Source organism: Vulpes vulpes, chromosome 5 (genome assembly GCF_048418805.1).
Source record: "Vulpes vulpes isolate BD-2025 chromosome 5, VulVul3, whole genome shotgun sequence".
Classification (NCBI taxonomy): Eukaryota; Metazoa; Chordata; class Mammalia; order Carnivora; family Canidae; genus Vulpes; species Vulpes vulpes.
In genome coordinates, this window is record NC_132784.1 from 106,599,322 (window position 1) to 106,623,910 (window position 24,589).

At 40.5% G+C, this 24,589-nt stretch overlaps 1 protein-coding gene across 6 annotated transcripts in view; it reads left to right on the plus strand.

Moving 5' to 3' along the window:
- Window positions 1-24,242, plus strand: part of MARK1 (microtubule affinity regulating kinase 1) — a 319,041-nt gene extending 294,799 nt beyond the window's left edge. For 3 of the 6 annotated variants that reach the window (XM_072759558.1, XM_072759559.1, XM_072759556.1), the window contains 8 exons: window positions 278-390; window positions 3,293-3,446; window positions 3,749-3,942; window positions 9,461-9,561; window positions 10,805-10,969; window positions 11,939-12,190; window positions 18,443-18,487; window positions 22,113-24,242. In XM_072759558.1, the coding sequence (XP_072615659.1) occupies window positions 278-390; window positions 3,293-3,446; window positions 3,749-3,942; window positions 9,461-9,561; window positions 10,805-10,969; window positions 11,939-12,190; window positions 18,443-18,487; window positions 22,113-22,467 (1,379 nt within the window). In that variant the 3' untranslated portion in view covers window positions 22,468-24,242. The remainder of the gene's footprint in view (window positions 1-277; window positions 391-3,292; window positions 3,447-3,748; window positions 3,943-9,460; window positions 9,562-10,804; window positions 10,970-11,938; window positions 12,191-18,442; window positions 18,488-22,112) is intronic. The other 3 variants (XM_072759560.1, XM_072759561.1, XM_072759557.1) reach the window with 1 other exon arrangement.
- Window positions 24,243-24,589: the final 347 nt, after the last annotated feature.

Here is a 24,589-nt window from a genome sequence, read left to right on the forward strand (position 1 = left end):
ACAGAGGCACTCAACTCAGGAACATGTTAGGTAGTGAGAAGTGGACTAGGCGCATGAGTATGGGTCCCATGATACAGATGGTTTCTGCATGAAAAACTGAATGTATAGGATCTAAGTATGCAGTATCTGTATATTAATCCAGAACTTTTTATAGTTAACATTACACTTTAAAATTTCAGAACTTAGTTTTCAGACTTTATGTTAGCAAGCTTCCTTATATTTTTTGGTTTGTTTATAAAAATAAACCCGTTTTCAGAAAATTTCTTTTTATTTCTAGACATCATGGTCACCATGGGTTTTGCACGAGATGAGATAAATGACGCCTTAATAAATCAGAAATATGATGAAGTTATGGCTACTTATATTCTTCTAGGTAGAAAACCACCTGAAGTAAGTTCTTTACCTTTTTAAAAAGGTTAATGTTAATTATTTCTGGAGACAAATGACAGCTAAGATATAATTAATGTTAGCACCTTTATTCTGTGTGGTATCAAAAATAATATAAAGACCCTAACATTTTCCTTTTAGGATTCAAACTCAAGATGCTAAGTTAGGAACTGATTTCATTTTCAAGTGCCAGGGGAGACTTTGCTCTGAAAGAGCAAACCAGGTGCCTTGCTTAGCTCTGAGAGGCACACATAGTCTAGTCTTGGAGCATGAAATCCCCCAGAGTTGTGTGTCTGAAAGCAACGGGCCTGCCAAAGGTAACATGGTCATTCTGGGTATGCAGGAAACACAGGAAGAGAAACCGAGGAAGGGACAGCATTTAAAACAAAACATATATTTGAAATGATTTGAAAGGATGGGAATAGGAAAAGGTTGTTTGGTGACACTTAACCTTGTAGAGGGAGCATCAGGTGGCTTTGATACTTGCAGTTGGGAATTCGCAAGGCCAGGAGAGATCTATAGTAAGGAGATAGATTCAGGAAATAACTGTGTACAGATGGTGGTTGAAACATAAAAGCAAATGATCCTTTAGGACAACAAATACAAAGGTATAAATTGAGAGTCAAGAACAGAGCCGAGGGCATGGACAGTTTGTTAACAATTAGACATCTGTGGGAGGCATTTTATAGAATAGACTGAAATTATTTTTAATTAGATAGTAACTGTTAGTGAAAGCAGTACATTCAGCTGACATTTATTGACTCTGTTCTGTCCTGGAAACTATGCTGCGTACTGCGACCAGGAAGACGAGAAAGTCTGTGCTCTCGAGGAGCCCTTGATCTGGAGGGGAGATGTGCAGTCAGCAGGGTGATTTAGTGTGCTGCTGCTCTGATCAGGGGCAGGCATGGGTCCTCTGGGACATAGAGAAGGACAGGCACCCACAGTAGAATTAACAGGGTGTGGTAACCTGAGGATATGAGAGACCCTCAGGTTTCTAGCATAGGTGACTGGTTTTTACGATATATTTCCCAGAATATTTTTCAAGGGGAAAATGGGAAGTTCATTCTATTTGGGATGGTTGAACTTGAGATCCCTGTTGGGCAGGGCTGTTCAGGAGACATTTGGCTTCTAAAGGTCTGGCTTGGAGGGAATGACTCCAGCAGCATTAATAGATTTGGGAGCTGTTGTCAGAGGAGCACACCCATTAACATGCCAACAGCTGTTCTAAGGACTTTATTCACTCCTATTAATTCATCTCATCCTCTCTGGCTCTACTAAGTGGGTACTGTTACTCCAATGGAGGAGAGAAGTCTCAGTGGAGGCACTAGTAGTTGGAGAAGTGGTACCAAGGAAACCAAATCAAGAGAATTTTAAGAAGTGGGAAATAGGGGCGCCTGGGTGGCCCAGTCAGTTAAGCAACTGCCTTCAGCTCAGATCATGATCCCAGAGTCTTGGGATAGAGTCCTGCATTGGACTCCCTGCTCTGGGGAGCCTCCTTCTCCCTCTCCGGCTCTCCCTGCTTATACTCTCTCTGTGTCAAATAAATAAAATATTTTTAAAAGTTGGAAATAGTATAATTGGTTATGTCTAAAGTCTTTGACTTTCTACTTAGGTTTTAGATTGCACTCCTGGTAGCTTTAATTTTCCTATTAATTGAAATATAAAGGAAGCACTAGCATTACAAGTATACAACCCAGCCCATGCGTGAATTAAAACGAAGTTTGAATTGTATTGAGTATAAACTAAATGAGGCTACTAGAAGTAGTAAGAGCCTGAAGTTTGGAGCCAGTTCACTGGGTTTGAATCCCCACCCCTCCTCCATCCCAGCACAGCCACTGACTAACTGTGCAGCTTGGATGCTGTCCTTAATTTCTCTGTGCTTCAGATCCCCAGTCCATGAAATGAAAATAATAGTACTTACCTCTGTGGGTCATTGAGAGGGTTAAATGAATTTATACTTCCACAGTTCTTAGAACAGTTCCTGGCACATTACAGTGTGCTGTGTTGTCTGTTACCAATTTCGTCAATATTACTTTGCTATTTGCCATTACTATCTTTACATATGAATTTAGATTTTCCATTGGGATGCCAGTGATTCAGTGAAAAGTTTGCCAGCAACAAAACATCTTTTGTGTTACAAAGAGAGGGATAGTATATCAATCTCTGATTTACCATGCTTATCTAAATAGATACACTTCTTAATCAGAACCAATAAATCCAATTTTGCTCCATAAATGTGGGAAAAAAATGCATGTGAAGTTAAAATTTTAGACTTTATCCTAAGTTTGAATCCCAAAGATGTCCCTTGATTCTCTTCACTGCAGGCTTTCATCTATAAAGTTGAGGTTAATAAACAATTGCATTGTTGTAATGACTAAACAAAGCAACATATGGAAAGCTACCGTAGCTACCTTAGCCTACCATATAATTACCACCCAATAATTGGTAGCTATGTTCGATGTTTTGACTAAACTAAAGATCCAAAGCCATTTGTACAAAACCACAGAAGAGCATGTGTACTCATGGGAGCACATGCTGGCCAGTTCCCTGCCTTCCTGGTTGCCAACTTGCAGTTCTGTATCAAAACTTTTTTTCTTGGGCAGCCCTGGTGGCGCAGCGGTTTAGCGCCGCCTGCAGCCCGGGGTGTGATCCTGGAGACCTGGGATCGAATCCCGCGTCAGGCTCCTTGCATGGAGCCTGCTTCTCCCTCTGCCTGTGTCTCTGCGCCTCTCTCTCTCTGTGTGTCTCTCATGAATAAATAGATAAAATCTTTAAAAAAAAAAAACTTATTTTCTTTTCAATGCTGATTTCTCTTTGTATGGCTTGGAATAGGTTAGAACATCAATCAAGAGTATATATTGTTTGCATAAACACTTTAACATCTTTGTGCTCTTTTTTCTTATAGTTTGAAGGTGGTGAATCATTGTCCAGCGGAAGCTTGTGTCAGAGGTCACGGCCTAGCAGTGACCTGAACAACAGCAGCCTCCAGTCCCCTGCTCACCTGAAGGTCCAGCGGAGCATCTCCGCAAACCAGAAGCAGCGGCGTTTCAGTGATCATGGTGGGGGGAAAAGTCAAATAAGTGAAAAGACAGATCAATACTACCCAAACTTATATTCACTGAGCATTGTACACTCACGTCTTTATGTGCTTGTGTCATCCGTTATCACGGATTTATATTAGTGCATGATTAATGTAACCCCCTTTTTAGGGACTGACCTAATTTTTGTAATCAAACAGTTTAATGTGAGTTCTGGGTATAAAATATGCAAATAAAGATATTTTTAATTTAGAGTTTTTGTTCGTGAGGCAAAACTGTGTCAGTTGATTTTCAGTTCATTATACTCTTTAATTTTGTTATAGCTGGTCCATCCATTCCCCCTGCTGTATCATATACCAAAAGGCCTCAGGCTAATAGCGTGGAAAGTGAACAGAAAGAGGAGTGGGACAAAGACCTAGCTCGTAAACTTGGCAGCACAACAGTTGGTTCAAAAAGTGAGATGACTGCAAGCCCTCTTGTGGGGCCAGAGAGGAAGAAATCTTCAACTATTCCAAGTGTGAGTAAATACTCCAGAATATTGCAATTTGTTGTGGTTGTTGTCAGATATTTTTGGTACAATCTTTGAAAAACTTTATCCTTTTCTAAAAACATGTTTCAAAATTTTAAAGTGAGTCATACATTTAAATAACATGCAAAGGAGGCCAAGCTTCTCATGATTGCATTTTAAGAACAAAAAAAAAAACCAAAAAACAAAAAAAAAAAACCCATGAATTCTTAAAATAACACTTTACCTCAAAATAAGACTTAAAAACCTCACCATAAAATGGTACATTAAACTTTCCTGCCTCATTTTTCCTGTTTGTGATAATTACTAAAAACTGTATTGGTACACTTAATTTTATATTTCAAGTGAGTGGTTCAATGAAGGAAGACTTCATTTATAAAGTTAGCTCACATTATTCAATTAAAGTAGCAAATTTGTAGGGGCCACCTGGGTGGTTCAATTGGTTGAGCATCCGAGTCTTGATTTTGCTTCAGGTCATGAACTAATGATCGGGCTCCCACACAGTGTGGAGTCTGCTTGAGAATTCTCTCTCTCTCTCAAATAATCTTAAAACAACAACAACAAAAAAACCTCAGCAAATTTTAGAAATTTTAATGGGAGCTAGAAGATAGATTGAGGCCTTCTCTTGTAAGACTATTCTTTATAGGAATAAAGAGAAAATATAAAAAAGAAAGATATATGAAGGATAGAAGTAGAATTGGAAACATCTAGATAATACAGATTTAGAAAGGACAGGGCACACAATGAAGAGGTAGAAATATTTGAAGAAATAACAACAAAGAAAGATGAAAAAACTTCATATTAAAAAGATTCAGGGGCACCTGGGTGGCTCACTTGGTTAAGTGTCTGTCTTGAGCTCAGATCACAATCCTGGGGTCTTGGGATCAAGCTCCGAGTCAGGCTCCCTGCTCAGTGGGGAATCTGCTTCTTCCTTTGCCCGTCCCCTGCTCATGCTCTATCGCTTACTTTCTTCCTCAGATAAATAAATAAAATCTTTGAATGAATGAATAAATGAGGTAGAGGGGCCCACTGGATGGCTCAGTCGGTTAAGCATCCGACTCTTGATTTCAGCTCCGGTCATGGTCTCAGAGTCAGTCATGATCTCAGGGTCGTGAGATCAAGCCCTGCCTCAGACTCTGCACTCAGCAGGGCATCTGCTTCAGATTCTCTCTCTTTCTCTCCCTCTGCCCCCACCCATCCTGTTCACTAGCTTGCTTGCTCTCTCAAGTGAATGAATGCATGCATACCAAAAGATTCTGGTAGAAAAATTTTGTTCTGAGCCACTTAGTACTAAATTTATCTTAATTTACTATATTAATTTTGGCAGTATGAGAAGCCAAAATAATATAGCTTGTTTAATTTTAGCAGTTCAGAAGTATCTCAAGTAAAATTAATAGTTTACCTTTTCTAATCTCTTACCTTCTATATCCAGCTTCCAGTATAACTAGTGTTATCATTTGGGATGAATTCCTTTATAGATTTTGCTTTTTAAAGAAAACAAAAATGAATATATACATACATACAAGATTTATTTTTGTAAAAATGAGATCATACTATATCTATGACATTTTAATTTTTCTTAAAATGTTATCGAGTCCTTTTACAGCCGAACGCCTAGGTCTCCTACAGTCTTAAAACTTGCACATTATTTCATCTATATTAATAATAAACCTGTGTATCATAATTTCTTCAATTATTTGTGGAGTGTTCAGAATTTCGTTTTTCAGAGTATTCATTCTTGTACACTTAGGCTATTATTTCTGTTAAATACATGCTATTATTATTATTTCTGTTAAATACATGCTCAGAAGCTTGGTTTCTGGGTGACATGTTTCACCTCAGGTGGCTCATCCGACTCCTCAGTTTGTGTGGCACATGGTCCCGTTGAGTGTGCAGCCTCCATCTTTACTCCCTTCCCCCCCATCCAGAGCCCGGGTGCTAATGTGTGCTAATGTATGCTCCTGGCTAAGTGTGTATCCTTGGAATATGCACATTTAAATTTTTAATAAATACTGCCAGGGTGATTTTAATGGCTGGAATAATTAGAGAGTAATTATATCTCCACAAGCTCATCAACAACTGGATATTATCGATCTTTAAAATCTTTGCCTGAGGGGCAAAAAAACAAAAAAAAAATATCCTTTTTGTTTTTAATTTGCATTTCCCAGACTGTGGGTGACATTGATGGCGTGGCCCACGGAGCGTAAAGTGTTTGTCATTGATTCCTCACAGAAAGTTTGCTGACCCCAGAATGCAAAAGCCAAATACGTAGCTTTAATCCTTTTTCTTTGAGGCGATGTCCAGGATGAAGGACCTTGAGCATTTATAATCTAGGCTCTGTCATGTTATAAAATATTGATTGAAAAAATTAACATTTTTACCAGTGAGTATTACTTGTCTATAAATGAGATCTAATAGAAATATGTAATCTACTTGAATAGCATGGCATGGCTTTTCACATTTCATGTTTTTATTTAAATCCCAGTTAGCTAACATACAGTGTAGTATTAGTTTCAGGTGTACCATAGGGTGATTCAGCACTTCCACACAACACCTGGTGCTCGTCAAAAGTGCCCTCCCTCATCCTCATCACCTGTTTCACCCATCCCCCACCCACCTCTCCTCTGATGGCTTTTTACTTTCTGATGGAAAAATAAATAATACCCTTAAGATGCATAGATAATTTAGTAGGTGATATAGTTTAACAGTGTTTTTAATGTGTATAAAACCAGGAGGCTTTTTAAACCAACAGTAAAAGCTCTTATTTGTAAGCTTGATTCTATTGACAGTATTACCTAACATTAGTCTACCGCATGACTTAAGGGTGATATTAGCAGTGGAATGAGTTCTGAGATAAGTCGTTAAATGGATGTAATGGTTGGTGAAATTTGTTGGTGATCAAAATCACCTCTTTTATTGTTCATCTCCCACATTAGAGAGTCTAAATGATGGGAGTGTTTCTATTTGTGAGAGATCTTAGGACTCTTTCTGCAGTAATACGCAGGAAGAACAAACTTAATATTTTTCCCTTCAAGAAATTCCCATCCAGGGATGCCTGAGTGGCTCCAGTGGTTGAGCATCTGCCTTCAGCTCAGGGCATGGTCCGGCGTGGTCCCAGAGTCCTGGGATTGAGTCCCGCATCAGGTTCCCCTGCAAAGAGCCTGCTTCTCCCTCTGCCTGTGTCTCTGACTCTTTCTGTGTGTCTTTCCTGAATAAATAAATTAAATCTTTAAAAAAAAGAAATTCCCATCCAAAAATTTTGCATGTAGGAATTGATGGTAATAAGCTCTTGTCTAGCCTAGAAACTTGGAAGCCAAATGTTGAGTTTTGAAGATGCAAATATATTACACTATTCTTTCATCAAAAAGACAATAAAACTTGTAAATGTGATTTTCAGTATTATCTATTGTATGTAAATAATACAAAATATAAAATTTTGTATCCTGTAAAAAATACTGTCAATCGCCTTTTTTTAAAAAAGATCATCTTTAAAAAAAAAAAAAAACAAGGAAAGAGCTACTGCTACTTTCAGGGAAACTCAGAAAGGCTGAAAATGCTATAATGATTATAGTATAAAACATTTTATATAAAAATTATAGTGTAATTATATAAAATGCAATCACTTTAGTATAAAATTAGCCCAGAGAAATTGCCTACACAGGGCTGGTTTCTTGGGAAATGCAGGAAAATGTGTATATCCACTTTAGGGAAGTTGCCAAACTGAAAATTCAGAGGTCTGCAAGGGTAGTTTTATATCTAGTCCCCAAATCCTAAACAGACAGAACCTTACTGAAGATCAATTCTAAAGGTTATTTTTGTAGCTGACCCTCTGTCACATGGGATCAGTGAGCCTGTGTTTCTGTAACTGTTGCATGATCGCATCCTAAGTGTGCCTGGGAGGCTACTGCACCTGGTATCACTGCCATCTGAGGGGCAAGGATAGGGAGGTGGTGCATGAGGGTGGTGAGCCCAGAAGGCACGGTCTTGAAGGAGAAACCGGTCACCTGTCACTCTGAGAAGCAAAGTAGTGCTACTGAAAATGGCCAGAAACAATCAACCAGGAATCTGTTCACATTTAAGTTACTTACTTGACGATTTAGCCAAAATGATGAAATTATTGAAAGTAAAGGTTCTTTAAGAACTGTTACACAAGCTAGTTTCATAATGGATCTCCATCACAAAACCTGCTTCTTTGCCTTCACTTAACATGGACAGTGTCTTACCTAAAAAATATCCTTAATAATATTCCTCTGTTTGGCTATACTTTTACAGTTTTTGTGTTTTTTATGTAGATGGTGACAAAATTCCTTCCACCCAGGAAACTGCACTGTTGAAAAGTTTGAATCTTCACTTAAACAGTTTTGTTTAATGAAGGCTTTTAAATAAGGCTTTTTTTTTTGTTCCTCCAAATTTAGTCGAGGCATATATCTACTAACCCTCTAACTCTCATGATTAAGCAAATTTTAAGTTAGTTATGTATTCCAGAGAACAGTGAAAGCTAGATTAGCCAGAAATAGGGAATTGTTTTTCTCTTGGAGTGAGGATTAAACAGAGGAGGATGTGTCCCTTTTAGAACTCATTCCTAGGGCAGCCCCGATGGCAGCAGTTTGGTGCCACCTTCGGCCTGAGGTATGATCCTGGAGACCCGGGATCCAGTCCCACGTCGGGCTCCCTGCATGGAGCCTGCTTCTCCCTCTGCCTGTGTCTCTGCCTCTCTGTATGTGTGTGTCTGTCATGAATAAATAAATAAAATCTTAAAAAAAAAAAAAGAAATCATTCCTATATAGTTTAGTACTAGTAACTAGTCAAGATTTCAGCAGGCACAGCAACAGGGGTTACAGATCACTGTTGCGTGCATGATAAGGAGATCCTGTCCCTTTTGCTTATTCTCTTACTCCAGAGCTTGCTTCTCAGACTTGGCTTGCCCTCTGGCTAAGACCTGCAATGAGAGAATATCCTGAGGCACCACACACCCCTGTTGGTGGCCGCAGCAGGGCATGCCTCTGACCCCGGGAACTTAGCCTCCTTAACATTACCATTGACTTGGGGATTCCCTGAGCAGGTGAATGGCAGCCTGCAGGCTTCCAGGAGCCACCACTGTCACTACCACAGGTTTCCAGTGTGTTCCAATATTTCTTGGGGAGTTGTCTCTTGTTCCTGGTCCCATAGAGCTGCCTGTACCATTCCCTTGCCCTTCTCCCTGCCACCAGCTCATAGGGGAGAGAATAAAAGCCCAGCTTTCTTGCTGCTTCCAAACAACTGCACCTCACTGCACCTGCAGGACAACAAGCTAAAACCTTAATGAGCTTGTCATGCTTTGCCAGTCACTTCTGCCATCTAACAGAGGGAGGGAGGGACGTGTGAGATTGAGCTTGTTAACATAAGGTTCTGATAAATGAAAACTCTATCATGGATTTTTTTTTCAATGTCCTTTGCAACTTAAATTCATTTATTTGACCTTCCACAACTACAGTTAGAATTTTAAGATGGATTTTTTTTCTTTTTAAAGAGCAATGTATATCCTGGAGGTAGCATGGCAAGAAGGAACACATATGTCTGTGAAAGGACCACAGATCGATATGCGGCATTGCAGAATGGAAAAGACAGCAGGTAAATGTCACAGTGCCACGTGGTACTAACTTGGTTGTCATCGTGCATTACTGCTTGTGCTAAAACACCTGTAAACAGCTGAATGGGTCAAGAGGAAAGGGAACTCGAGAGTACAGTGGCAACTGACCATTCTTACTAGGGCATCTCCCTTCTATACCGGAATGGAAGAGTGGGAACATATTTGGGAAAACAGGATCTCTTAACCCAAGAATTGCTGAATAAAATCTGATAGTAAATGTTTCCCTGTAACAAAGCAGATCATACCTTCCAAATCTGATCTTCTTAATTTGAATCTTATTATATACCTACTGCTTCCTTTGTATCCTCTTTTTTCAGCCTTCTCTTCTTACCCTTCCCCCTCCCATCAAGCCATTATTGTATCGAAACCATGAAGGTTCTGTTTTCCTTCCTCTAAAGAAAGCTGTCTTGGTTGATCATTGGGAACCATGGAATTCTCAACATGTTTTAAATTACAACAAATCATATTCTATTTTAAAAATGTAGCTTCTTTTCATTTTGAGTTGTAAAGGGCTCTTCATCGATATAGTACAAAACAGCTGGGAGCCTGTTCTCATAAAATTCTGTTCTTAGCTCCATCCCTTGTCATCTCAATGGACTGGGCAGACCATGCTTAACATTTGTTTCCTTCCAATTAATAGACACATGAAGTAAGTGTTACTATAAGGCACACGAAGGTAAACATATATCTTCCTCGGACATAAGATCCTTGAGGCTAGAAAAGGAGCTGAAGATTGATTTCTGACTTTATTACTTTTCCTATACCAAGTCCTAATCTACGACATTTAACCTATTGATTAATAATACGAGCTGAAAGTGTCTTGATGATGTTCCCAGAGACAGTATTTTTGCTACAATTATGAATTCTTTATTATATAAGGGAAAATAAACCACAGCAACACATTACACCAAACTGCGACTTTTGGAAAGTGGAAAAGGTCTCCGATCATTAATTTCATAGCTTCTCAGATTCACATTTATAGAGCAAGGGCGTATGCGATCTTTTCCATGGAAGGTGGTGATAAATTCACTCTATGTTTTTTGGCAAGAATATTGGTTTGTTAGTCGCTAAGAATGCCACTAGTGTTAATTTCTTTTAAGTGTCTCAATCATGAAAGGTGTAGTCAATTTAGTTTTTAAAAATCTATTTCTTAAATGTTAGTAAACTGTGATTTCTCTTCTCTTTTACATTTCTATGGTCTTCTCAACTGTTTTCTGTCGAAAGCCTTACGGAGATGTCCGCAAGTAGCATATCTTCTGCAGGCTCTGCTGTGGCTTCTGCTGTCCCCTCAGCACGACCCCGCCACCAGAAGTCCATGTCCACTTCTGGCCATCCTATTAAAGTTACACTGCCAACCATTAAAGACGGCTCTGAAGCTTACCGGCCCGGGTAACGTGCTGGGTGCATTTCATTTAAAAACATAGCACTGTGTAAAAACACATGCTAGGCACCATCACATCGAGAGCTTTCTGAGAAGATTCGGTGTTTGTAGCAGAGGGAAAGGTGGAATTGTAACCTGAACACACCACACTCAACCTGTTTTCAAAAATGTTGTATATGATTTAAATAATTTTCTAGAGGAATTTTCTTTAAAGATTTTGTTTTAAATCCATCCATAAAGTATTGCTGCCCATTTGTCATTCAGGTAAATTGAATTTGTTTATGGTTAAAAAAATTTATATAGGAGACTGGGAATGGAGACCTCTGGGTAATTCTAGCTACTGCCAGTTACTTTTTTTTCTTTTTTTTTAAATCAGCCTTTTTATCAGGGAAAGAGATGATCTCAAAGAACCCTTTTAGGTATATGAAATTATACGCCTGTTTTTCCAGGATTGGTCTGCATTAGGATTCCTCAAATTCAGGAGCACCTTTAGTTAGGTTTGTTACTGACGTCCGTAGTGTTGCACGTAGCATTGTGCCATCCATGAGGCCTGCGTGTAAATACAAAATGGTTCATTCAGAGGCTTTTTGAGGAGTGACAACATTCATGTTACACAGTGCTGAATGGTTTAGTTTTTGCAGCATCCCCGGTTTGGCATTCCTGATACTGAAGAGTGTTTGTATCCTGGTGTCAATAACTTCATCTTAATAACTGTATATTTATAAAAGGCATTTAGTTTCAAACTGAAATGTTATCCCCCTCCATACAGCAGTACCCTAAATACAGTTACCCCCCGTGCCTCTCTAATGGGAACAGGTGAAATAGAGCCTCGGAAAGGTAGCCCTGGCAAGTTTTTGATAGTTTTTATTTACTTTTTAAACTTATTTTTGTTTTGTTTTTGTTGTGGTAGTTTTTAGAATGAGTGCAAGTTTTCTCTGTCGTTCTTCTGAGTAAGATCTCTTAATTCGTCCCAACAGTGCAACCCAGAGAGTGCCTGCTGCTTCCCCATCTGCTCACAGTATCAGTGCCACCACTCCAGACCGAACCCGCTTCCCCCGGGGGAGCTCAAGCCGAAGCACTTTTCATGGTGAGCAGCTCCGGGAGCGTCGCAGCGCTGCTTACAACGGGCCACCCGCGTCACCTTCCCACGAAACGGGCGCGTTTGCACATGCCAGGAGGGGCACGTCAACTGGTATAATAAGCAAAATAACATCCAAATTCGTTCGCAGGTCAGTACCAATGTACTGTGGTGTTTTGTTTCCTCTAGGAATTACAAAGGAGACTTCATGATTTTCTTTCACCTTTGTGATAATTTTCCAAAATGGTTTCATGGCATTTCACTAGAGCTCCTCTTTTACAGAAGTTTGAAGAAGAAAATCGAGGACATAAAGTATTCTTCCCTCAAAAAAAAAAAAAAAAAAAAAAGAGCAAGATAAGAATTTTTTTAGTTCTGTAGAATAGAGAAAGAGTAAAACTTGACATTAAAAAAAAAGTGTGTTTAAATAAAAAAGTGTGTTTAATTATCCCCTTCTCAAAAGCCTTGATTTTCAAAAAAGGAAATAATGGGTTTCCATTTGTCCTTCAGAATAAGAACCATTTGTCCTTCCTTCCTTTTTAGAAATACTTTTATTTTTATTTTTTTAGGAATACTTTTAAAAAAAAAGGAATACTTTTAAATCGCTCACTAGTAGTATATGGTTTACCCTTTTTTTCTTCCTTGTGAAAAGCCTTTGTACTGGAGTCACATAGATTACACATATAATTTAACATCGTAAAAGCTTCACATCAAAACACAGCAAACACAAAATGAATACAAGCTACGAGCTAGTAAACTTCTAATCAAAGAGCAGAATTGTGCTCTTTTCTCCAAAGTGAGCTTAAGCACACAGCACACATTGATTATAGGAACTGCTGAACACAGTGCAGGTGGATGTCCATTTGATCTATTATCAAGTCCTCCTAAAAGCCTGCAAAAATCCTATATGTACAAAGCCCTGTGCTAGGTGCCCAGCAGGATACAGAGATGAATAAGACAGCATCTGTGTGCTCCAGACTCATGCAGTCCCGAAAGGGGCAGACCTGTAAGCAGCCAGCTGTGATAGAAAGCAGAATGCGTGCTGCAGAGGCAGCTCAGACAGCATGTCGGGGGAGGCCAGAGGAAGGCACAGCTGTCTGTATTGGGGGGAAAGCTAAAGCTCCATACCATAGAGTTGTTTGAGCAGGTAAGAAATTACGGGGTGGGCATTATTATACATGCTCTGAAGAAATATTTATTAAATACTTAATTGTCCAGGTTATTAATGTTCCTAGGATTTCAAAAAATGGATGCAGAAAAGAGAAGAAACAGCTTTAGTCTCTTGCCTTTTCTTGGAGCTATTCATGGACCAGCTTGCCCAGGATCACACGGCTGAATTCAAAACTTTAAATAGTCAAATGCACCATCAGTTTCTAACCTTGTCAGCAGTGATGTTGTACCGTCTGGGCAGTGACCATGCAGCATGACACCTTGAGAGAGAAAGCCCCAAAAGCTCACCCCAGAGTCAGCAGGACGCTTGGTGCTGCCTGGCCATCCGCAGAGTCCTGGTTAGATTTCTGCTAAAAATTGGGTGGAATTCGGCTAACTTTTCAAAGCCCTTTTGAAAAGCTGGTACTTTCTCTTGGTTAAGCCAGGGTTAGTTTTGAAGTGAAGGAACATAGTTCTGAGTTTGAAAGCCTGATTACTAATTGTACATTAAGCAGTATGTAACAAAATATTTGTGTTTACTTTGCAACGAAGTGTGGATTCTAGAGGGAACATAGGGAAGAGCCCTGGACGAGAGGTCAGGACAGAATGCCAGAGCAGGAAAGTGGTGTGGAGACGGTCTGTTGGGATTCTGGGAGGGAGGGTTGCCCGAGAGCCATTTAACAAATACGTGAGGAGGGGCACGTGGGTGGCTCAGGGGTTGAGCACCTGCCTTCCGCCCAGGCCGTGATCCCAGGGTCCCAGGATCGAGTCCCGCATCGGGCTCCCTGCATGAGGCCTGCTTCTTCCTCTGCCTGTGTCTCTGCCTCTCTTTCTGTGTCTCTCATGGATAAATAAATAAAATCTTTAAAAAAGAAATACGTGAGGACCTGCTGCTTGCAGGGTACCCTGCTGGCACAGTTGATCCAGCCCAGAGTGAGACTGACGCGGTGACGGGGCCCCTCCGGGGCACACGTTCTGGGCCGCACTGCACACCGTTGAAACATTCTGCTCGCTTGTGGCTTTTGCTTTTCCTCCTGCCCCTCCTGCCCCTCCTACTGGCTGTTCCTTCTCAGGCCGTTTTGCTGGTTCTCTTCAGGTTCCCTTGAGTTCGGGCCCCTGGCCTCTCAGTATCAGACCACCCCAGGGCCGCGGCTCTGGCCTTCTCTCTCCTCTCTGGGAGACCTCATTCAGGCCGATGGCCTCACATTCCATCTTACGTTAACAACTCCTGAACGTAGGTCGTTAGCCCAGATCTCACCTCTGCCCTGTAGCCTCACATGGCCAGTTATCCATGCAGATGTGTGACAGGCTCCCACACAGCCCACCCTCTTCCCCAGACCATCCTCCCTCATGCTTCAGCACATTAGGTAAAGGCGACACCTGCCTTCTGGTTCTCAGATCCTCGAGTTATTTCTCAGAGCACACACCTGCTGGGCCATGACATGGCTCTGCCTTCCCAGCATCTCCCGGACGGAGCTGCTTCTGTCACCGCCACCACAGCCTTGTCACCGAACCTGCTGCTCGTCTTCCACCTGCTAACAGGACTCCTCACTTAGGCCCTGTCCTCTCCTGTGTTCCGTGACGTTGGGCTGCACGTGAAAGCCCTCGGCTTGCTTTCATCCCGCTCAGAATACAATTCGAAGCCCGCACGGTGGTCTGAGGCCCTACATGGTGTGGCCTCACCTTCTCCCCACTTCCCCTTGCTGGCTGCACGCCGGCCACATGTGGCACCTGAGGGTCCTCGAGCACACCAGGTCCGCCCCTGCGGGGTTTCACATTTGCTATTCCTTCAGCCTGGAAGCCTCTTCCCCCCACTCCCGCACGGCTGGCCGCTTCTGCACCTTGGAGTGGCATGTCCCTTCCTCGTCCCCCTCTTAAAAATCAGAGCCTCTTCCAGCACACCCTCTCCCTGCTTTGTCTTTCTCCAGAGCACCTGACGCTGCCTGATGGAATCCGCACTTTATCTGCTTGTTCCCTGCTAGGTCTTCTGCTGCAAATCGAGTGCCTCCAGTGACACAGAATATGACATTCAGTAAACATTTGTGGAATGAATGGTTGAGTAGTGTGGGAGACAAATTTCAAAAGTAAACGAATAAATAAGGTTATAATGAATCCTAGTACGTGCTGTGAAGGAAGCAGGGCCTGAACAGAGAATATGCCAGGGTTAAGGGTATTCTGAGTTTGGCCTCTGAGGGGAGCCAACAGGAACATTTTTAAAGCTCTTCGATGCTTTTATCAACTTCTGAACAATGTCTTGTAATAGAGGGTTTGAGGGGGCAGCTGGGGAGAAGAGGCCAGGGAGGAGGTTCTTTGCTATCCTTTGTCAGCAGTGGATTTTTCAGTGTCTTTTGATTTTTAACATATTTTAATTAATTCTGGGTTTGGTTAGAGAAGAGAAGACATTCTCAGTTCTCCTCTGAGGTCACTTGTCACCACGTGAACAGCTTTGGCTCTACAAATATGTTTGTGTTCACCGCCGTGCACACAGTATTCCCTTCTGCAGCATTTTGTAGCCTAAGAGGGGGCTGTGGAGTATCCCACAAACGACTTCATGCAGGAAGACAAGCAGAGCGTTGGCTTCCATACCAGGAATGAACCTGCTGAGTTCTTTAGCAGCTGACAGACTGGAAGTGCAGTGGATCTTTCTGCATGTTCAGCATCTTGAGCTTTTGGGAGGGTTGGAGGCTTGGAGACAAACTGGGAGAATTTCTTGATGTTCAGGAGCAATTCCAGCCTTCTTATTCTCAACTGAGTTCCCAGACGGTCAGTCTTTCCCACCTGGCTCTTCTTAAAGCCACCCTGGGTTCAAGCCCTGCCTCTCTCTCTCTATCTCTCTCCACCCCCCCCCCCATCCCTCTCCTTCTCCCCTTTGCCTCCCTCCCTTCCCCATGCCTAATGCCTGAAAAGATGGAACCCATACACTGGCAGTCCGAGTGGCCAGCACCCCATTGGGAGTGCTCCAGGGCAGGAGCCACAACACCTCATGAACTCCAGAACCAACTAAGTTGATGTGCCAGTAAATGCTTTAAAAAATGGGGGGAAAAAAAAGGATTTTATAGGGAAAAGAGTAAAGGAATTTGGGTTGTTAAGCTTTAAGAAGGGAAGGATAGGGAACAATTCGGAGTTAATCATTCACGTCCTCGAAAACCATTATTACAAAGAGGAAGCCAGTTCATAAGTTTTCCTGGGCCAGTAAAAAGGCTGTATGCCAAAATGACCACATGAGAGAGTCGTCTTCTGGTCTTAGGAAAGAACTTTCCAATTAGGAAAGTGATTTACACTAGAGTTCTCTATCAAGGGAGGATATAGATGTACTATTTGAAAAGCCTTAAAAAAAAAAAAAGCCTTTCAAGTAGCATTGAGAACCATTTGCTTTGTATAGTCCATAGAACTACTGTCTAAACTGGAGATGGCATCACAATTTATGATTTTTTTTTTAGCCACAGCTCTCTTATTAGGGAATAACCAAATCAGTTCAATTGAGTATATATTGCTATGTATATTTGGCCGAGGTTTTGTTTTGTTTTGTTTTGTTTTGTTATGTTTTGTTTTGTTTTGTTTTGAAGTGTTCAGGGTTGGAGAGCCCTGCTACACTGCATGTGCTATTACAGCCAGCTGGCTGGCCATCCCCCCGGCTGCCCCTCTCCGTGGCCGCTGGACCGTTTGAATCCATTACCAGGTAGCAGATGTTCCTTGAGTCCGAGTTTTTGTCTGCATCCAGGAAGGCAGGAACAGGGTGGGAATGACGTGATGAGTCACTGGCTATTTCAACAATGATAGCAGGAGAGGTGGACCCTAAGAAGTGTTTCATTCCTAATGTTTAAAGTTCAGCAGCAGCAGAGTAGGTGTCTGCTAACAACAGCAGCTTAGAAAGCAGAATATAAAGGACAGACAAGCCCCATGAGATGCACGCCCCTCTCCGTTGAAGCAGTGGTTGCTGCCCTTCCCCAGGGGATGGGCTGCCCTCCAGTATGTCAGCACAGCTTCGTGTGGCCGAAAAGGTTCATCTCAATGTTTAATTTATGTCAGTGTACTCTAATAAAGATAGACACCGAATCGTTACACTTCCCAATGAGAATGCCAGTTAGTACAGATAGAAATTAAGAAACGCCACTTGAGTGTAAGAATACATCTCACCTGTCCTTTCTGATTCAGAGAGGAAAAGGGTTTTTACACAATGTGTTTGCCAAGGGAGGCCTGTAGGTAAGGACTCTACGATGCAGAAGGCATTCATATTTTTAACTGCCAGTTTAAGTTTTAGAATGTAGCCTACGGGTGTGTTTCATTAATTTGGGGAATGAGGAAAGTGGCACTGATTTATTCCCATTGCATTCACTTTACGTAAATGACATTAAATGTTCCTGGAATGGTTAAAATATTAAGAAAACAGTAACTTGAGGGTGTAAGTTGGATTATTTTTTTCCCAGCGATTTAACAGTATTTTGCTATCCCATGCCATCTCAATGCATTCAAACTGGTGTATAGCTTGATGCACTCCTGTGTCAGTATTTAATTACATTTGAAAATGACAGAGTAGTTAAAATTTTGGTAGACTAAAAAAATACTCATGACATTCAACAGAAGGACAATTAGTAGAGTTTTCCTGGTTTTATTTCACAGGTGGATATCCAGGTAAGATCCATGTTTCTGCTTAAGATTGATTTCATGTTTTTACACTCACCTGCTTGGATAGGCTGTTGGTTTGCTATAACATTTTACCATGTGCATGAATCATTAGTGTAACATCTGAAGTTAATTTCTTATTTAAAATTTGGTACTTATTTTTAGACACACTTATATATGTTGAACTTTATTTCTAACTACAAGGTTAATTTATATATTTTCTAAATTGAGCGACTACTAGAATTACAATTAATAACAAATACGAAGTTGGATCTTGCTGCTGAAAATTATTAAATAGTTTTAACTATAGATTTGAACTGCACTCAACCAAAAGATAAATTCTGACTTTAAACTTGTGACTGGGAATTGGAAGATCCTGTTTAAAGAAAAAAAAAAATCCTAAAACCATCAACCTAGCATCTCTGCTCTGACAATACCCAGTAGACGCTCAATAAAATGTCAGTTAAGCTGGTGACAATGAAAACGTGCAAAGCAGTGTCAGACTGAATAGTAACAGAAAGTGTCATGCTAGAAGTTTGCTTAACACGTTAACTTTAAAATCATTTTAGATATAGGTTTTCTTGATATATTTTTCACTCTTATCATTAAATCTCAACCTTCACTTTGTTTTGAGGGATCCAAGTGAAGGCGAAGCCAGTGGCAGAACAGACACCTCAAGGTGAGGAGCCACTATTAATCCTTCGCTGCTAGGTTCCCGTGTATGGAAACGTGCTTTTGAAATACTTACAGGACCCAATAAACCTGAATAGACCTAATAACTAGATAGTATGTGTATTTTACATTTTTATATTGGGTTGGGTTTTCTTAATGTTGCCTAGCGTTTAATGAAGTTTAAGTTAATTAACTTGAAATTTGTGTTTCCTAAACATTATTTTGACGTGTGTGCTTTGTAGAGAATAGCCTTCCTGTCCTATAAAATATGTCCTAGCAGAAGAAGTAATGAATTAAAATATATTGATCCTTTTCTCCCTAAAGTGGTGTAACTGATATTAAATTAGGTAACACAGAACACTCAGGTACCCAAATAACGTAGGAAGGTTTAATATTCGTAATGTATTTTAGGTGAGTGTTCAGTGGTAGACCACATTTTAAGACTCTTGCCCTGCCTTACATACTTGGTTTTTGACAATCAGTTATGGTTGTGAATCTCCAGGGCAAGCCCAATCAGAATCAGGTGGGGGGCTTGACAAAACAGGTGCCTGGGCCCCTCCTCCAGGGATTGTGATTGGGGTTGGGGTGGTGGCATGAGGTGCTGATGCTGTTGGTCAGGGGACCACATTAATGACTTGTTAGTATGTGTGTTCATATTGACAAATGGGAAGTTGAAGAAATGAAGGCATCAAATTATTTGGAATGTACACCTGCATTGAAGGATCCCATATAAATCACAGAACCTTGACAAGCAGCTCCTCAGTAGGACACAGATGCCCTGGCTTCATTCAGGAATCATTTTTGACCAGCTGAGCACAAGCCCCAATTTAATTTCTACCTCTTAAAATTAATTGAAATATAAAACATAACAAGCTTTGGAAAACCTTCATTAGGCATTCCTATGTGATATATATATATTTTTTTTCAAACTATATTTGTCACAGTAGTTGAAATGTTTCTTTATTGAGTTAGGTGTTCAAGTTACCAGAATAGGCAGCCATAGGGAGGCAGAACAAATATTTTCTTTTCTTCTGCCTACAAAATGAGCATGAAGGACGTTTGTTTTTAGCCCCTCCCTCACTTACTCCTCACTTCAGAGCCTCTTCCTGTGTCTCATCCTGCCTTTCCGCTAAATTTCCCTCTGAGACACGTAACAGTATAGTGAGTGGCACAGGTGGCCACTGATAACTGCTGCTTACCTGTGGGCACTCTATCCTTTTCATGGGATTCTGTGTCCCTTCTGTTCGGTTGTTGTTGGGTTTTGTTTGCTTTTTTTTTTTTTTCTTTTTGCTCTTTAGCAAACTTATTGAATACCTACTACCTATAACTAGCTGGTCATTCAATTATCACAAGAGCCAGGTGAAAAGTATCCATTCTACAGTAGAAGAAACAGGAAAGAGCAGGAGGTCCTGTCATGTCAGAGGCATAGCCTGGCGTGATGGTGAAAAGCAGGGGCTCTCGAGCCAGACCCCACGGGTTTGAGCTGAGTCCTACCACTTGCCTAGCTGTGCGACTTAACTCTGGAGTCAGAGTAAATGAGTAAATAATGCATGTTAGGCGCTTGGAACAGTAAGTGCCCAATAAATGTTTGCTATTATAATTAGTATTAACATTTTCAGGAGCTTTCTACGGTTAATGTCACCAGTGGTGATGTCTTTGAGATACATGTAGAAAAACGTCTTGTATATGCCTCTTGTCTCAAGGTCACCAGGTGACCTTGGTGGAATGGAAGGAAAACTGATTCCTGGTCTTTGCTTTTCAGCTCATTAGCTCTATGACCTTAGAAAAAGTAATGTAAGTTTCCTAGCCATCAGTTCTGGTTTTAAAATGAGCATTCAATCACATGTTCTCTTGGGTCCCGTCCAGGCCTAGCGTGCCGATTCCATAACTGGAATTGTACATGTGGTTCTGATAAATGACTCTCATGAGATCTGCATGCCCAAGGCCAGTGATGCAGTGGCTCAGAGTCCGTGAGCAAAAAGAAAAATGGTAGAGAAGACAGTGAAATAAACACTGTCCATATTCATCTAATAGTCTTTAGAAATTTAGTTTCTCTACTTATTCCTTTACTGATTTTCTCAAGCTTGCGTAGTTCGCAGAGCTTTGGGCTCAGGTACCTAAGAATGAAGAGGAAAACATATATATATAAATATATACATAAAGATTCATAAATACAAATATATGCAGGAATATGTATTATAGATAATATTGATATAAAGTATTATGTATGAATACAAAATGTTTATGTAGTAGGTTATAAACTCTTTTCAAAGTATTTTTTTCTTTTAAATAAGTGAGATAGATTCACAAGTTAAAATTGCAACATCTGTATATGGAAAATTGCTCCACAATTTTCTAGGGTCTTCTGAATCACAAATAATCTATTTTACCTTTCTGCGATTATTTGAAATAGGTTTTCTGGTTCTATACTGTTTATGGGAGACCTACCATCAAGACAATTCAATAAGATCGATTCACTTAACAAACATGTGTCCATCAGCTTCCGTGTGCCCAGCACAGTTCTAGAGGCCTGAGAGAGATCAGTGAGCAAAACAGACAAAACTCTTGCTCTCCTGGAATTTACAGTCTAGTGGGTAGAGTCAGACAGCAAATAATGAACATAATACGTACTTGAATTAAGTGGTATGTTAGAAAAATATAGTATATTAGAATGTAGCAAGTGCCATAGAGGAAAAATAGAGCAGGGTCAGGAGGGTTGGCCATTCCAGGGGAGAAGCTGGGGGTGTACTAGGGTGCTCGGGGTAGACCACACGCAGAAAGTGAGCAGAGATTTGAAAGAAGTAAAGGAGTTAGCCATGTAGCCATGTTCCCTGAGGGAAAAGCCTGGGGGCAAGCACACACCCCGTAAGTTCAAGGAACAGTGTGGAGGCCAGGGTGGCTGAAGAGGAGTGAGCAGGGGCGAAGATAATACAAGATGAGGGGTTGGAAGTAGGAGTGGGAGTGCAGTCACGGGGAACCTCAGAGACTACTCGAAGGATGTCTTCAGCGAAATGCTGAAAGCATGAGAGGGCCTGCTGTCTACACTTCCACGTGTGGTACGACCTGACCTCTTCGCCTCCTTTGCAATACAACGTCCTTTGTCGGCATCATCAGATGTCAATGATCCCTCTGTAGCCATTACCACTGTCCTTGTCCCCAGTCTTTTTCCTACCTAAAAAAGGTAGAAGAAAAGGAAATTCATATTTTTAAAGATGTGTACAAGTAGAATGCTAGCAGTTTGTTTCTGTAAATGTACAGAAAAATGGAGAAGCTACTTTTGCAGCCTAAACAGAGAAATATGGAAGGAACTGACAAAGCGTTAAGTTCTTCACTTTCAGCTGTAAACTTGTTCCCCACAAGCAAAACCAAAGCAGGTGGTGTCCTGGGGTCTGTTTGTGTGAAAGCCAGATGACGCAAGCATTTGTACCTACCTGAAGGTAGTCTGTAAAGGGGGTAGTTCCATTAGGCACTGAATGATGACCCCTTAGATTCGTGTGTGCTCTATATGTTGGCAAATTGAACACCAATAAAAAATAAATCTATATTTAAAAAAAAGGATTTCGTGTGCGCTTTGACTTCTTGGCTGAATGGGATTTTTGTTTCCGTTCTCTCCCTCTGCCCTCTTCTTCTAGAAGTACATCAGGGGAACCAAAAGAAAGAGACAAGGAAGAGGGCAAAGATTCTAAACCACGTTCTTTGCGATTCACGTGGAGTATGAAGACCACTAGTTCAATGGACCCCAATGACATGATGCGAGAAATCCGGAAAGTGTTAGATGCAAATAACTGTGATTATGAACAAAAAGAGAGGTTTCTGCTTTTCTGTGTCCACGGAGACGCTCGGCAGGACAGCCTTGTGCAGTGGGAGATGGAAGTCTGCAAGTTGCCACGACTGTCACTGAACGGGGTCCGCTTCAAGCGGATCTCGGGGACGTCGATCGCCTTTAAGAACATTGCATCTAAAATAGCAAATGAGCTTAAGCTGTAAAGAAACTCAGACGTACAGGATCAGGGAAGATACGTTCACAGACGAGGTACAGTTTTTGAATGTATTGGTGATGCCTAGCGCGATTGGCCTGTGGATCTCCCCGCGTAGAATCTGCCCTTAACGCAATAAGGATATACATAGTTACGAACTGTACAATTAAAGTCAGTATGAAGTATAGTAAATACCTGTAGCTAAAAAAGTAGGTTCCCATGTACAGGTAAGTATATTGTGGATTTCTGTTCATTTTCTGTTCATAGGGTTGTATAATAAAACAGATGATTGCTTAAAAAACTTGTATAGTTGTCGAGATTTCTGCACATAAATGTATGTTTGATGCTCTCAGTTGGAAATGTTCTTCCTGTTATTTACATCCTGGTGGGTTTTTTAACTTCTTACCTCCATCATGCAATTTTGAAAATTGTGTCCAGAATTAAAAGTGCACAGAAATAGTCTTTAAAATTGTAGCATGGACTTTTAAAAATTATTTTTAAACCATATTTAAATTTAAACCAGAAGCTGATAAATAGATCTGAATTATTATTCATATACACAGAATTATTCCTGCTTATCTTTGCTCTTATCCTTGTTCTCAGACAAGGTTTAGTTGAGAAAATACAAAATGTTTACAGTGTTGGCACTTAGAGTTTTTAAAGTAAATTACATGAAAATAATAATAAATAGGTTTGCCTTGAGCTAGCTAAGAAGTACTGGGGAAAAAGTTCAACCTGTACCAAATTTCTTTTAAACTTTAAAGTGTTTTCTGGCCCACTGCTAAATGTAGCAGCAAAATTAAAAAGAATCAATACTTCATCTGGCTATTATAAATGTAAACTGTCACTTAGGTTTGCTGCCTTCCGAATCCCGCAATGTCATTCCGGAAACATGATAATATGGGGACTGTCTCGTAGCACAAACTCATCTTCACAGTGTTGATCGATGCATCCAGTTAAGACATAATGCCACCTCAGGAACTAACTGGCATTGGGAACATTCACCCATTCTCCTGCCGTCCTCTTCATCCACCCCCGACACGGTAATATCTGTAAGTACTTAGGAGGCTTTTGAGCAAAACCTACTATTTATAGCAGTGTATCATCGATTTATGCTTACGTGGTCCTTCAGTTTGTTCCCATGTAGCCTGTTTGTTTTTAATACTTTGCCAGATTTTCCTGTATTTATTCTACATCGTTATGCCTATACCGTGCAGCTTTGTAATTGGGCATTCGCCTCCTTTTCTTTCATGATCAGTGATCTATGCGATGTAAAACCACTAGTAAAGGTACATTTTAATACTTGTTATTTTTTACTGAATTAGCCTTGGAGGTTGACTGTGCAATGTTACTTAATGTTGTAATTACTGTAATATCAACATATGGGCCCCATCTGCACACTCCTGAGAAATAGAAAGTGTGTTCAAATTTTATCAGTTTAAAGGAGAATAAAGCTGTGATAAATACTGTAATTCTGACCTACATGAGAAAGCTCTGCGTGTAGGTGACGTGCCATTCCACAGTGGCTTCCGGACTAGGGTGGATTTTACATTCTGTACTGTACTGTGACGTAGCTTTCTTCTGTAACGGTTCTGTTCTAAAATGAAGTGTATTTTTGCCTTAGCAAAGGATGGTGTTTGGAAAAAAAAAAAAAACTGTGTAGCCCCCTTTTAACCTGGTGTTTATTCAGAAAAATTGATGCAAATCTTTATTCACTTTCACTGGTGCACACTGAAATTTTACTTGAACAGTTCTCATAATAAAGCACTTGTCTTCTGCTCTTTATCAGAATGTGAATTACCTGTTTTCTAGCACAAAAGTATTCTGTATGGGGAGTTTGTTTCATGTGTTAAATTTAGTTAGTAGGGGGTGAAGCTATGTAGGTTTCCAAAATGTCATTATGATGAGAAAAATTGGCTCTTTTATAGGAATTCCTATCATCAAAACACTTAAAAAAAAATAGCCATCATGCCTTTCCAATGTAGCAAACTGATGGGGATGGGGATTGTTTTTTGGGTTTTTTGTTTTTTGTTTTTTTGTTTTTACATTTTCTCACTCTGGTTAACTCTTGTATGTTTGTAGCAAGGAATTTTACTTCAATATTTTTCTATGAACTGAAAATGAAATCTTGA